Source organism: Monodon monoceros, unplaced genomic scaffold (genome assembly GCF_005190385.1).
Source record: "Monodon monoceros isolate NGI ecotype Baffin Bay Population unplaced genomic scaffold, NGI_Narwhal_1 Super_Scaffold_12, whole genome shotgun sequence".
NCBI lineage: Eukaryota > Metazoa > Chordata > Mammalia > Artiodactyla > Monodontidae > Monodon > Monodon monoceros.
Window position 1 is genome coordinate 91,946,931 of NW_021703768.1, and position 15,514 is coordinate 91,962,444.

The window sequence follows — 15,514 nt, forward strand, 5'->3', positions numbered from 1 at the left end:
GAGACCTGAAATGCTTTTGCTTTTCTTTTTTTAAGACCTAACTTGCTGATCTCAAAAGAATTATATGCTCATTGTAAAAATAAACTGAACAGTTAAAATCCAAGCATGACATATAAAATTCTCCATGCTAGGACCCTCCCTGGAAAGGACACTGCACACAGTTTGGAGCGTATCCTCACAGATTTAAGTGTCCATTTTTTATGACCTAGACGTTTGGTTGCCAATGACAGAAACATACTCAAATAGCTTAAAAGGGGGTCTTGGTGGAAGGATATCAGGTCTCCCACAGAGGAGCCACGTACCTGGGCAGAGGGCTACAGTGAGCCTGGGCAGAGGAGAACCGGCCACCTGGGCACAGCCGGGCCAAGCCACACCTGGCCAGTCTGGCCTCCGCACACGGCTTTCACCTCTTCCCTGCTGCAGGCTGCTCCCCAGATGACAGAAAACCAGCACACCACCTGCTTTAGTATACCAGGCTGACTGGTTTCTCTGGTGTCAAGTAAGAAAATCCTGGGAAGGAACATCTCGCCCAGCTGGGCTCAAGTGCCTACCCAGTCATCCGTGGCCATGACAGTTCTTGCAGGAGCCACGTGGGCAGAGAAGGGGTAGGTCCCAGAAGAAGGCGGAGGGTGTGTCGTCAGCAGACCAACACATGGCATCTTTAAAAATGTGACTGCATCTCATTTTAACCCAATAAGGATCCTATTTAGGTGGACTCTCTCGAAACTTGCTTTTTCCCCTTAGTATTACATTTTTAGGCATCTTTCCACGTGTGTCGTTCTTTTCAGTAGTGCCCAGTCTCCCATTGGATGGCAGTTCGTCGTGTATTTAGACAGCTTCCTCTTGTTTGGATGTTTGTATCCAGTTTTTTACTATTAAAACACTGCTGCAGTCACCATCCTTGTCCTTATACCTGCCCCCCTCGTGCAGTTTCTGTGGGACCAATTCTGAGAAGCAGAATGTACTGACTCAAAAATGACTGTTGTTTCAGATGTCAAATAGCCCTTCCGTACATGATCCAGCCAGTGTGTGAGGGCCTCTTCCTCCACACCCTTGCTGAAACTGGGTAGTATACATTATTTTCATTTGGCCAATCTCTAGGCAAAAACATACCCTTAATATTTTACTCTGTACCTCTTAATTATTACTGATGTTGAAAATCATTTACAGTCACCCCTCAGTATCCTTGGGCGATTGGTTCTGGGACTCCTGTGGATACCAAAATCTGAGGATGCTCAAGTGTCCCTTATATAAAACATTGTAATATTTGCACTGGAACCTACAAACATCCTCTCATATATTTTAAATCATCTGTAGGTTACTTAAAATACCTAATGTAATGTAAATGCTATGTAAATATAGTTGCCAGCACATAGCAAATTCAAGTTTTGCTCTGGAACTTTCTGGATTTTTTTTCCCCCCAAAGATATTCCACCCGCGGTTGGTTGAATCCGCAGATGCGGAATTCTTAGATAGTGCCGACTGTAAAATGTTTAATGTTTTTAATGTCAGAGAAATTGTTAGCAGCAGTATAGGTGTCAGGTCTGGGTGGTGTCTATCTTGGTGTGTTATCGGCAGCCAACTCAGGAGCAGTTTAATATTTGTTTTAGAGATGCCTGGTTCCCAACGCCATCGTAACGGCACCATATTAAGACCTGCAGGAATAGAATCCATCTCCTAAATGTGCCTCTCATTTTGCCTTCCACTGTCAGCTGAGTTTCTGGAACCAGGCAGTTTTTGAGGACTTCAGTTATCTGGCAGAAGATTTCCCCTACCCATGTAGTCATCCCCTGGGTATCCACCGGGAATTCATTCCAGGACCCACCACGGACTCCCCCAGCCCCCATCATAAACATAGTACTGTATTTATTTTTAAAAACCCACGTATAAATGACCTGCACAGTTCAAGTTCATGGTGTTCAAGAGTCAGCTGTATTTTTTTAGATAATTTTTCCTCCCCAAACCGCTTCTCCTTGAGAATTCTGATAATCCTTTGAGAACGTTCAGACCTAAGAGGTTTGGATTGTGTTGAGTACTTTTAGTCCTATGTGACAAAGAATTGTCAGAAAAAAAAAGGTAGGGGGGCATGGGGGGATACCCAGCACAACACTGCAAAATTCAGGCAGTTGACAAGGCCCAAGCTTCTGCTTAGAGGAGTGGGGTCGAATGTCACTGGCCTGACCCCCTCCTTCAAATAAATTTAAAATGCTCAGCCAACAGAAAGCCCCCTAGTGGCACTTTCCTTCTGAAAATGAGCTCCTCCTTGGTGTAAATGAGATCCTAACTGGGGCCAGGTAAGACATTGATAAAAACTTCAGGAAAAATCCGCCTCTGGTTTTCAAGGCAAAAGGAATAATATGTTCTTTTCTCTTTCTGCCGAGACAAGATGAGGAAGCTGGAAAAAAAAAAAAAAAAAAGGATTTTTCTTCTAAAAGCAGGATGGGGAGTTGTCTTCAGGACAGGGCTGGGACATGGTGGAGAGGGACAGAAGAGAGGACATTTGAAATCGACGGCTGCTTAAATAAACTGCTGTATCCACGTCCCACTGTGAACAGGGCAGGCAGGAGCGTGGGCTGCCCCAGGCTGGCCAGCGTGCGCTCATGTGCGGTGAGCAGACAGATCAGCTGTCAGCTGGCGACTAATGGACGCAGAGCAGATCCAGCCGAGGGGAGCTCAAGCAGAGAGCATCATGGTAAGGAAGGAGAAACCCACGCAACCTGGCCCAGCTCCTCGAAAAACTGGGGGAGAAGGCAAAAATGTGCGGCCCCAGAATCCTGGGACCAGCTGGGGTTTGCTTCCTCTGCAGCCCTCCCCGCAATCCCTCTCACCCTGGAGAGGAGGAGTAACTCGGCCCACTGGGAAAGTGATTTATTCCCCCTTGACAGCTGAGCTCACCCGGCATTCCGAGCCGGGAGAGTTAATGGATGACTTAACCCCAGCCCGGCAGCCGGCAGCCGGCGGCAGGCCCTCAGGAGACCGACAGCGCCTTTGTCTGCAGGAGGCCGGAGAAAAGGCCGCGGCTTCCCCTCCTCTTACCATTGTCATAATCATATTCCGCGGTGGTCCATTAAGAGCACAAAGCAGAATTGTAATTAACCTCGCCTGATCTGTTCCCCGCTGGTGTCCTGGAAGGGAGAGAGGGAAGCTGGAGAGGGGCAGCGGGGCTAGGTGCTTACCTTGAAATTAAACTTTCCCCTGGAAAAGCACTTTACAGCTCTGAGCTTCCCACAGGGGTAAAATCAGTGGAGGGAGATCTTTTGTCCTTTTTTCTTTTTCTTCCTTTCTTAAAACTATACCCACAGCAGGGATGGTGAAACAAAAGCCTTCCCCACCTGGCCTGGGATCGGGCGCCAGGCCCTAGAGGGTTCCAGGACCCCCCAAAGCCTGGCAGCCTCTGCCCTCCCCCCCCATGTTGGTGTCTCCCAGGCAGTTCTGGGGGTTTGCAAGTCCGGTCAACACTTGCTGCTCTGCTTCCCCCGCAGATGGGTGGTTTTCTGCAGGACCTGCTAGGTGGCTGACATCCCTGGAGGGAGGCCCTGAGCCTGATGTTGGGTGTGTCGGGGCCACTGGCACAGCTGTGCTTCCTCCCCGCCCAGAGCAAGTGCTGTGTGTGGGCTGCCGGCTTCAGGACCCATTGTCTCATTTCCATAGCCTGGTGACATGGCAACTGTTAGTATCCCCTTTGTCACAGCCCAGAAAGGTTGGGTGATTTACTCTGGGCCATAACGCTAGGCATTGGCAGAGGAAGAATGTTTACTCAGGTCTGCCTGATGTCAGAGACCTGCTCAGAATCACTGGTACCCACCAGGTCAGCCCAAGAGCACGGTGGCTCTCCCTAGAGAATTTGTGATGGGGTGCCGTTACTTTACAGGCTACTTTGCAAATGCCCAGTTATCCTGTGGGGTAGACCAGTTGTTCTCAAACCAGGCTGTGCCTCAGAATCAGTGGGAGAGTGCATTAAAACGGATGGCTGGTCACCCCACCCCCCACCCCTGAGTTCCCGACTCTGTGAGTCTGGGTAGTGGGGCCTGGGAACATGCATTCCTAACAAGTTCCCAGGGGATGCTGCCGTGGTCAGCCCCTCGACTGCTCTTTGACAACCACTGGGGAACACCAGTCCCGCTAAATGGAAAATATGCCAACATATTATCCTTTCAGGGCCTGCAGAATAATTAAAGAACTCTAGCTTCTACTGTCCTTAGAGTTTTGAAATTTTTGTTAAATTTTTTATTGAAGTATAGTTGATTTACAGTGTTGTGTTAATTACTGCTCTACAGCAAAGTGACTCAGTTATACATATATATACATTCTTTTTCATCTTCTTTTCCATTATGGTTTATCACAGGATATTGAATATGGTTTACTCTGCTATACAGTAGCGCCTTGTTGTTTATCCATTCTATATATACCAGTTTGCATCTGCTAATCCCAAACTCCCACTCCATCCCTCTCCCAGTCTCCTCCCCCTTGGCAATCACCAGTCTGTTCTCCATGTCCCTGGTTCTGTTTCTGTTTCATAGATAGGTTCATTCGTGCCATAATTTAGATTCCACATACAAGTGATATCATATGGTATCTGTCTTTCTGGCTTCCTTCACTTAGTATGATAATCTCTAGTTGCATCCATGTTGCTGCAACTGGCATTATTTCATTCTTTTTTATAGCTGAATAATATTCCATTGTATATAGATACCATATCTTTATCCATTCACCTGTTGATGGACATTTAGGTTGTTTCCATGTCTTGGCTATTGTAAACAGTGCTGCTGTGAACATAGGGATGCATGTGTCTTTTTGAATTACAGTTTTTTTTGTTTTTTTTATTTTTTTTTTTTGCGGTACGCGGGCCTCTCACTGTTGTGGCCTCTCCCATTGCGGAGCACAGGCTCCGGACGCGCAGGCTCAGCGGCCATGGCTCACGGGCCTAGCCGCTCCGCGGCATGTGGGATCTTCCCGGACCGGGGCACGAACCCATGTCCCCTGCATCGGCAGGCGGACTCTCAACCACTGCGCCACCAGGGAAGCCCTGAATTATAGTTTTGTCTGGATATATACCCAGGAGTGGGACTGCTGGATCATATGGTAATTCTATTTTTGATTTTTTGAGAAACCTCCATACTGTTCTCCATAGTGGCTGCACAATTTACACTCCCACCGACAGCATAGGAGGGTTCCCTTTTCTCCACACCCTCTCCAGCATTTGTTATTTGTAGACTTTTTAATGGTGGCCATTCTGACCGGCATGAGGTGGTACCTCATTGTAGTTTTGATTTGCATGAAATTTCTTTTTTAAGTGACAGGAATCAAAGGGTGGCTCAAGTATGTTATATTTCTAAAAAAGCATTTCAAAGAAAATATGACAAAAAGGTCACCCAGATATTGGTTTAGCTCTGCGTTTTCTCTATATTTAAAATTTTCCAAAGCGACTTTTAATGAAAAGAACTACAGTTGTAAAGTGAGCCTCTCGTGCTGGGTCCCAGCTTCACGGGAAAGGATCTCCTACCTGAAGCTCCTCCCCACTCACTGGAAGAGCAGTGTTGCTATTTCCCAGCAGCGCGCTGTCTAAACACGTCATGCCTGGGAGCACATCTCCACACTCAGCCCCGTGCAATGCTCCGTGAACAGGGCCACAGCTTCAGTTCGCTCTGATTTTGTGGCTCATGTGTGGAAACTTAGGCATCTGTCCCTCCACGTTGTGTTGACAGTCCATGAAGGCAAGCTCCGAGTCCTGTTGAATGGTTTTGCGTAAGGCATGCCTGTCACCGAGCTGTTTGCAAAACAGGTCTTTACCGAAGAAGGCTGAGATCCTGAGGGAGGGACCCTGTTTCCTCCCTAGGATGAATCCCTCTTGTTGGGCAGCTGTCATCCTCAGAAGCCCCCGCTGGCTCCTCAGCGCCCTCTGCTGGCGGTACCGCTTGCTCCTTCATGCTTTTCTTGGGCTGCTTTGTTTCTTTACGCAATTGCACCTGAAGTGTTCCAACTGGAGGGTATTGCTGCTTGTCCCATCTCGTCCTTTTTAAAATACAGCTTGAGAACACATAACATTGATGATGAGTAGTTTTTAACCTACTTCCTGCCTTCTCAGCTTCCACCGTTTCCCCCAAGCTTGTTGCAGTAGCCTCCAAAAGGTCTCCTGCCTCTGCCCTTGCCTCCCTGCATCTCTCCTAGTACAGCAGCCAGAGGGATCCTGTTAAAATGGAAGGCAGATCATGTCACCCCTCTATTACAAACCCTCCAGTGGCTTCTAATTCTAGAGAAAAAGACACAGCCCTTATGAGACCCTATGTGATGTGGCACCCTGCCCCCCACATACACACCCTCCTGTCTGACCAGCTCTCCTCCCTCTCCCCTGGCTGACCCCCATTCAGCCACAGTCTTATTCTTGCTGGCCAGCCGGCCTTGCTGCCTCAGGGCCTTTGCATTTGCTGTATCGTCTGCTTGCCTCCCTGTTCCTCCAGATACCCACATAGCTCCCTTTCTCACCTTCTTCACGTCTACTCCTCGAACTCTGTTTGCAAGAATCACCCCACCCCCTCTTTGTGATCCCCATAACTGCGTCATTTTTCTCCCTGGTACTTCTCCTTGTCTGATGTGCTGTCTGTTTTACTTGTTTGTCTCCCCTGTTAGAATATGAGTTCCATGAAGACAGAGATTTTTCTAGGGCCTAGAAAAGTGACCCACAGTAAGTACCCCAATATTTCTTGAATGAATGAATGATGGCTATATTTACTGAGTGCTGGGCACTATTCCAGACACTTTCGGTTTACCTCATTTAATCCTCACCACAACCTTAGGAAGTATGTACTGTATTACCTTCATTTTAAAGATAAGGAACTAGGCACAGAGAGTTTGAGTCGTGCTACCTCTAAATCTACAAAGCGTATAAGATGCTCAGGTCCCAGGTAAAGGCAGCACCGCTGTATTCAGGTTCCCCAGAGAAACGGAATCAACAGGTGTGTGTGTGTATGGATGGAGAAGCTGATTGATTGACTGATTTTAACGAATTAGCTCATTTGATTATGGGGGCTGGCAAGTCCTAAATCTACAGGGCAGGCAGGCTGGAGACTCCAGGAAGGGGTGATGTTGCAGGCTTGAATTCAAAGGCAGTCTGGAGGCAGAATTTCTTCTTCCTTAGGGGATTTCCACCTCTTCTTTTAAGGCCTCAACTCATTGGATGAGACCCACCTACACTACGGAGGGTAATCTGCTTTACTCAGTCTACTGATTTAAATGTCAATCACGTGTGAAAAATACCTTTACAGCAACATCTAAGAGGGGTGTTCGGCCAAGCAGCTAGGCACCATAGCCTAGCCCAGCTGACATGTGTAGCTAGCCGTCACAGCCTCTGAAAAGGTGTTGTGTGTTGGTCAGACTCATCTTGCTCCCTTCATCTCTAAGGAACATCCCACCTGTTCTGATGGGGGTTGGGGGGTGAAGGATGGTAGGGGACCTCAGAGAGTCTGTGGTGCTTGGGAGCTTCCAGTCCTGGCAGGAGTTCTCTGACCTGAAGACCACCCCAGGCCCTAGGAAGTTCTCTTCCTTGTGTGCATGGCCTACCATCTCTTCTCACCCTTCTCTTCCCGGAAGCCTCGACTTCTTGTTAACGTGTCACGTACAAGAGTGGAATGGCCCTTGGTCACATCGAGGTTACGGGGAGGAGATACATCTGCTGTGTTGGGGTCTTGGCCTGTTACCCCTGTTCCAGTGTGAGCTGAGGAGGGCAGGCCTGGCCTCAGGGCAGCCAACAGCCTATGGATACCAGTCCCTGCTCCTGGCACAGCTTCCAACAACAGGAATCTTGGGGAGACAGGGCTGTGGAATGGGGAGACTGCGGCCCAGTTTCCGTCCTCATGACCAGGCAAGCTACTTAATGACTCAGAACCTCCATTTCCAAATCTGTAACGACAGAGATGATAATGCTGACCTGCACTATTGTGACGAGAGTTAAATGGGTCCCTGCTTGTTTTTCTGCCATCTTTCCAAAGCCAGTTCCATAAGGGCCACGTCAAGTGTAGGTGGGTCCAGAGAAACCACCGTAGGTGCATGCTGGCCTCAAGTGCTTGAGAACTGGGTACAGTGGGCTTCATTCTGAGCCAGTGGGGACAGCCTACAACCGTCTTGAGCACCAAGCCTCAGTTTTCCTGTGGTTCTCACCCTTCCATGGTACTCTGGAACCCACAGAAACTTTCATGGACCACCACATTCCCGGGGTCCAGCCCTAGGCGCTCCTCAGAACTGCCAGCCCCTGCTTGGTCACCATTCAGCATGGGTGGCCAAGGGCCCCTTGGACCAGCCTGAGTCCCTGTGGTGGACTTTATACTCAGCCATGATACAGAGGATCCCCCATCACTACCACTCCGTCTAGCTGCCACCCCCAGGGGACTGCTGTCAGCAGTCTGAGATGTGTGCGTGCACAATGCGTATGTGTACACACACACACACACACAATCTGTAGGTCATGCCATAGGTATTTTGTTCTTCACCTTGCTTTGTTCCCTTAACATATCCCTTTTTTTAAGTCCTATGCATATATACACCTATTTTTATGACATATTTTTCATCCTATTTCCTCACTCAAACTCTCTCCACCATTACCATAATTATTCCTGTAATGTCCATATCATGTCCTTCTTTTTGATATGTATTATAATTCACTAAACCTAGCATTCCGTGAAATGTCTTTGTACGTGTGTATCTTGCTGCTTCTGTGGAATCATTTCCTTAGACTTCATTTCTAGGGTCCACACCTTGTCTTAAAGGGTGTAAACATTTTCTGATACTCATTTCTCTCCCATAAAGGTGCTATGCCATGAAGAATGCTTTTCTCGTTGTTGTTTTTGGATTACCATCTAAATACTGTTGGAGAGGGGAGGGTGTGGAGAAGAACGAGGGGGAGAAGGCCTGCTGGCAGCGACTGGAAGTGCGATGGGTTTTCTTTGTCTTCTCAGCACAACCAGCTCCACAGCCAGTAGCTGCGATACAGAGTTTACTAAGGAAGACGAGCAGAGGCTGAAGGATTACATCCAGCAGCTCAGGAATGACAGGGCCGCGGTCAAGCTGACCATGCTGGAGCTGGAAAGCATCCACATCGATCCTCTCAGCTACGACGTCAAGCCCCGGGGAGACAGCCAGCGGCTAGACCTCGAAAACGCGGTGCTGATGCAGGAGCTGATGGCCATGAAGGTATCCGCGTGGGGGGCTCTTCTCAGACCCGCGTCCCGTTCACTCCGCTGTCACCAGGAGGAAGTACGAAAAGGCCTCTCGGTAGTGGTCAGCCCAGCCGTGGTCAGCCACCTCTCCCCTGGAGGACAGGCAGGGCCTCGTGTGTAGACAGGGATGGTTTCAGTACGTCTGAGGGTCACTTGAGCTGGATGTGTTCCTGGAGAGGTGAGCTGAGCACTGGAGAAACCTCAGGGGGTCCCAGGCCAGAATGGAACACCTTGTCTCCAAGAGAAGCCAGGAGAGACCTCTGCGGTGGTGGGGGTCGGGGGGGAGCAGCCTCTGTCCGCGTGAAAAGAGCCCTGGTCTCCAGAACACTTGCAAGTGCTTCCCGGGTTGATGCTGACGTTAAGATGAGGCGGGGAGAACGGGGCGAGGCCAGTTGCAGCATTTGGACAAGAGCCCTGGTTTACTGACCCCCTTGTCCCTGTGGTGTTGTGTGGAAGATCGGTAACCCTCATCCCCGTCACCCTCCGGGGCGACTTGCTCGGCACATCCCTGCCCTCCGTGGCTGCTCGAGCTGGAGTCTGGGTGAAGCCTGGGAGGACTTTGGGCCGTGGCAGCAGATTCAGGTCAGATATTGGCCTCAGCTCGTCTCAGCTCAGACCCTCACTTGACTCCCGCTAGGGGACCCTCATGCGACGTTGGCTGATTTTCCCCCCTCACTGCCCACGAGCCGGGCATTGTGTCCATAACCGCGGTGCCTTTTCCCCTCTCTGTGGTCCTTTGCACCCTGTGGCATGAACTGTGAAGCTGCCCTTCCATTACTTCTTCCAAACATCATGTTTCCTTTGGCCAAGGACTCCAGATTTCTTTTATGTTCAGGCCAATATGTTGTGCGATAAATTCAGTGTTATTTTGGCCAGGAAAGATATTTTTGGTGAAATAAAAGCTCTAATGTTCCCTTTGCTACTTGCACATAAAATGTACACGCATCAGAGAAATTTTCCAAAAAAACAGGAATTATAAAAAGCTGGAAGAAAGAGAACCCATAATATCGTGACCCAGGGGCAGCCATTGGGTTCCGTCACTAGGAGTTTTTTGAAGAAAAACATCAGAGTCACCTCCCTTCCGTGTATGTCCCTAATAGTGTGTTCAGGGATGTGTGCTTGCCCACACCAAGTCCATTGCTGCAGATTTTGTCGGATTTCACCATTTTGTTCTAGGCTACAACTGCTGAGAGACTCGAGTTTTCTGGGTTTTTTCACTTCTTGTACTTGGTCTTTAGTAAACAGCTTTTGACTTCTAGATGATTGACGTGGCTCCTTCTCAAACCCACTCTTCTGTTTTGAATATCCCATCCTTTCATTGTGACTCCTCTTCCTCTTTCTCTTTAATTGCTTTAAATATTTATTTTCTGTCTTCTTCCTTGTGAATTCTGGTTCTTTACATGCCGATTCTACCTCACCGTGACTCGCTTCTGTTTTCTCTTCGCGCGTGTGTGTGTGTGTTGGGAGGAGAGCGTGGATGCCAGCTCCCCCCGGTGGAGGTTGTGTCTTCCGTGGGGTCCCGCGGGTCCTGGGTGGAGATGTCCCTGTGAACGGTTGTGTCCTTAGATCTGCTGGGACCCGTGGGTTTCAGAGGTTTAGGGCTAGTTTTTGCCATATTCTTGGCTGAGGATTCCTGTAGCATATCTACACATGCCTCACGCCTCCATGATTCCTCAGAAGAGGCTTTTCTTTCTTCTCCCACCCGAAGCCTGAGTGATGACACGTTTCCTCGCCACATCCTCACCACAGGGAGGAAGTCTTCTTGTCTCCTCTCGAGACGGCGCTTGGAGAGTCCTGGCTCCTGTGCGGGGGGGGGGGGGGGGGGGGGGGCTCTCAGTCCTGGCTGTCTGCCCTGCCCTTGCATAGGTGCTGGGGCCTCCCTGCCTGCCTGATGCCTCAGGAGGCCGGTGCTCTGGCCACCTTGCCTTTCCTCTTGGGTGGAGGGCCTGCTTCCGGCACCCATGGATGCATCTTTCCTTCTTTCAAGCTTGTGTTTGTATGGTTGTTCTGGGTATGACTGTCCACATTAGCTCCGGATGCAGTGCTGTCAGAACCTTCAGAATCCGGCTTCTGATGGCAAAAGATGAGAAGGTTCAGTGTATGGAGACACCTTTCATCCTGGCTCTGTGTCATTGTTAGGAAAGGTTTGGCATCTTCTTTTCAGTGGTCGCTCAGCTCGGCACATTGCCTTCTCCATGGCTAACGCCCCCAGCCCTGAGTACGACTAGCCGCGGTGGGTACCCTCTAGGTGTTTCCCCATGTTGGCGGTGAGAACATCTACTCCCCAGGTCTGGCTTACCCAGGAGAGCACAGCAGGCCTGTGGCTTGTCACCTCAGAGGAGGGTCACTTCGGGGGTGACCTTGGTGAATCCCTTTCAAGGCAGTGCCCCCGTGTTATGAAGTAAGATGACAGAGATAGCTGGGGAGACTGACCGGGTGGTCACGGGGTGTTGGACTTGCCCTCCAGCAGAGGTGAGGGACAAGAGTCATGCATAGGCTCACCTTGAAAGCGGGGCCGGGGAGGGGGAGTATAGCTAGTGGTTACCTGGGCTCTGAGCCAGACGTCCTGGGTTTAAACTGGGGCTCCACAGTTTACCCAGTAATTGTGGGCTGAGCTGGTGGATTTCCCTCTTCATGCCTCAGTTTCCCCTCCATGAATGGAAATACTCATAATACCTCCCTCAGGTTGGGAGGATTAAGTGAGTGACTTAGTGTAAACATTTAAGACAGTGTTACGTGCTCAGTAAATGCTGGTGATTACCACTGGTGCCCGGCTCTGGTCCCAGGACGGCACGGTCCCTTTTTGGGAGTCACTTCTTTCTCTCCATAGCAAACTCTGATTTGGCTTCTTTAAGATACTTGAAGAAGTTACCTGAGGCGTAGTCACCCGGGAAGGGCTCTGTTTCGATTTCGTTTCATTTGGGGCCTAAAGTAGAGAAGAGCTGGGGGCAGTATCATTGCTCTGCACGCTTCCCAGTGGCCTGGCACAGCTCAGGGCCCCAGACTGCCATCAGGGGTGATTAAATATGTGGATTGGTGCTATGGAAAGTGGAAAAGGAAATGGGAATTGGAAGGGACCTAGTCAGACCCAGCCTTATATGAATGACCCTTTTACAGCCCCTTTGATGGCTAGCCTCTGCCTCTGCCAGAAAACTGGCTTCTGTCGTGGCTGATGAAATCACTGGGGACGCGGGCCTGGGGTATTCCAGTTGTTAGAGAGGTTTTCCTTATGGTGAGCCAAGGTCTGCTTGCCTGTAACTTCTACCCACTGATCTCAGTTCTGGTGCCTAGTGACAAGCGCATGGCTTGGTGCACGAGTCCGTCCTTTAAGATGTGTGAAGATGGCCATCTAGTCTCCTCGGGGTCATGTTCTCCCCAGCTGCCCAGTGATACCTCCCTCCGGGCTGTGGGTGGTAGCTACAGACCCCCTTCCCCCGCCCAGCCCTGCTCTCACCCCGTGGGCGCCTCGTGCGCTCTGTGCTCCGCAGGAGGAGATGGCGGAGTTGAAGGCCCAGCTGTACCTCCTGGAGAAGGAGAAGAAGGCCCTGGAGCTGAAGCTGAGCACGCGGGAGGCCCAGGAGCAGGCCTACCTCGTGCACATCGAGCACCTGAAGTCCGAGGTGGAGGAGCTGAAGGAGCAGCGCACGCGGTCCCTCAGCTCCACCAGCAGCGGCGGCAAGGACAAGGCCGGCAAGGTAGGGGCACAGGGACCCTGGGCCTCAGGCCTCACCGCCTGCCCAGGCCCCGCCAGCCACTGCCCACCACCCTGCTGCCTCAGCTTCCTTATTTGCATAGGAGCCGAAAGCCATTCTAGAAATTCTAAAGAAGGGGACATTTTGCGGGCAAAGAAACCAAATCCACATTTTGAAAACATCTCACTTCTACGGACAGTTAAAATTCCATACAATTCAACTGTTCCATACAGTTGAAGCATTTTCACAGATCACGGTCTGATCCAGGGAGCGATCTATGCGGTGGTCCAGGAGTCTGATACTGGTTCCACCTCTTCTTCCTTCTAGCCCGTGTCACACAGTGACCATTGCTGGTTGATCACTCTGTACCCGATCATTGCATGTATCATCTCCCTTAAGTCTCACGACTCTCAGGAAAGAAGAGTTATCCCCATTTACATGAGGATAATGAGGTTTAAAAGAACTGAGGGGTCTCAACAGCTAGTGAATGGCAGAATCGGGATTTAACCCCAGTTAGGCTGACGGCCACTCCTCCTCTCGTCTGTTTCCTCCTCGACTTCCAAGAGGTGGGGGGCCGGAAGCATTATGAGGCAGAGAAGGAGGTAGGTGAGCCCCGCGTTACCCCGAGGATATCACACAGAGTGGGCTATCGACGATATCATCTTGCAAACTCACACTTTCATTAGCGCACAAGTCTTTTTTTTCTAGAATCCAAGCTCATTCCATCAGCCTCTATCTCAGAGTGATTCCAAATACTGCACTGGAGAAAAAAATAGTCCAGACTTTAAAGAAAGATATCCCTCGCCCCAGGGTGCTGGAATTTCTGTGCGTCAGATTTTCTGTTCCTAACAAATGCCAGCTTCTCCTGACCCCACTTTGTCTCAGGCCCAGGACTTGTGGGCCTACGCTGACTTGCTGGTCTAATGAGTGGCCCCTCACGGCCCAGATGCAGTGATGTCTTCACGAGAGTAGTGTACCTGCGAAGAAGGCACCTTGATGATACCGTGTGGCAGTGAAGAAACAGCTAAGAACTGACGCGTGCTCCACAGAGGCCACAGCTACCCTTTGCCCGCCTCTCACCTGCAAGGGCACCAAGGGAGTCCATAGCCATGGTACCCAGCTGGGCCACTTTCCTGAGGCCCCAGCTGCTTCTCAGTCATCCGTTCACGTGATGGATGTGATTTGGTCCAGGCAAGATGCTGGAGGCTGTTCCAGGAGTTTAGATTGCCCTGGAATGGGCAAATAGATGATCACGACGCAGGGACACAATGTTCTTGGGTGCAAGGATCAATGCCCGGTGCAAGGGGAGGCCACAGGCCAGATTTGGAGATTCGGGACAGGTTTCCTGAACTGAGAGCCAGTGGAGAGTGGGTGCTAGCCTGAGGAAGAGGGCCAGGGCAGACCAGGAAGTCCACCCTAGGCCAGTGGAATGGCAAGGGCAAAGCCTAGAGGGAGGAGGAATCCATATACTGGCTGGGGAGACCAGCCGGCTGTGCCGTCCTGAGGACGGGGAGGAATCGCTGAGGGGTTTTTGCAGGGGGTGAGGTGACACAGTCTGAGCTTTGGAAAGGTCACCATGTGGGTGCACCCTGAAACCACGTGCCCAGTGCTTGGGGAGTCTGATCGTGGTGAGCAGCAGCCGTTGCAGAGCTGTTTCACGCGGGAGGATCTGGGGCTCTGTTCTGTGCCCACAGCTTCAGAATCTTTGCTCAGCCTTTTGAGTTTGTTAGCAGCCAGTTTGGGACAGAGCCTGAGAGACAGAGCCCCAGCGTTCGTGTGTGCGCCCTTAGGGAGTGGTGCAAACGGACTACTCAGGCTCTTTCCAGAGGCCCAGGGACTGTGCATCCCCCTGGTTCTTAGTATTTATTTCGACTGGGGGAAGCCCTGTGTTTCGTGGAATGGCTTCAAAGAACAGAAATCTCTTTGATGGTAAAGGCCAGATGATTTTTTATTTTTTACATTAGGGTAAGGAACTTTTATAAGAGTGCTCTGTGTTGTTCAGGTAATGAAATTGGAGGAAGCTGATTATTTTGCCTTTCAAAAGTTATATCCAGGGCCTCCCTGGTGACACAGTGGTTAAGAATCCACCTGCCAATGCAGGGGACACGGGTTCGAGCCCTGGTCCGGGAAGATCCCGCATGCCGCGGAGCAACTAAGCCCGCGCACCACAACTACTGAGCCTGCGCTCTAGAGCCCGTGAGCCACAGCTCCTGAGCCCACGCGCCTAGAGCCCGTGCTCCACAACAAGAGAAGCCACCGCAGTGAGAAGCCCGCGCACCGCAACGAAGAGTAGCTAGCCCCCACTCGCCGCGACTAGAGAAAGCCCGCGCGCAGCAACGAAGACCCAACGCAGCCAAAAATAAAATAAATTAATTTATTTTTAAAAAAATGTTAGATCCATTTACTATATCAATAACACCTCCCTTCTGGGCTATTCATTTGGTCTTACTTGGTAGATGAGGCAGGCAGTCTGGAGCAGAGGCTGGTATACTGTTGACATTTTAGGATTTTCGGGTCATGTGGACTCCGCTGCAACTACGTAACTTTGCCGTTGCGGAATGGTACTGCGAAGGCAGAGACAGTACAGACACAAAGGCACCCGGCTGTGTTCTA

General features: G+C 50.4%; 1 protein-coding gene across 6 annotated transcripts in view; it reads left to right on the forward strand.

The window, feature by feature from the left end:
• Nucleotides 1–15,514, forward strand: part of MCC (MCC regulator of WNT signaling pathway) — a 462,283-nt gene that overhangs the window by 426,483 nt on the left and 20,286 nt on the right. For all 6 annotated transcript variants that reach the window (XR_003792574.1, XM_029215919.1, XM_029215921.1 and 3 more), the window contains 2 exons: nucleotides 8,949–9,183; nucleotides 12,698–12,904. Coding sequence is in view for 5 of the 6 variants with exons in the window: in XM_029215919.1 (XP_029071752.1) it covers nucleotides 8,949–9,183; nucleotides 12,698–12,904 (442 nt within the window). In the remaining variant the exon portion in view is untranslated. The remainder of the gene's footprint in view (nucleotides 1–8,948; nucleotides 9,184–12,697; nucleotides 12,905–15,514) is intronic.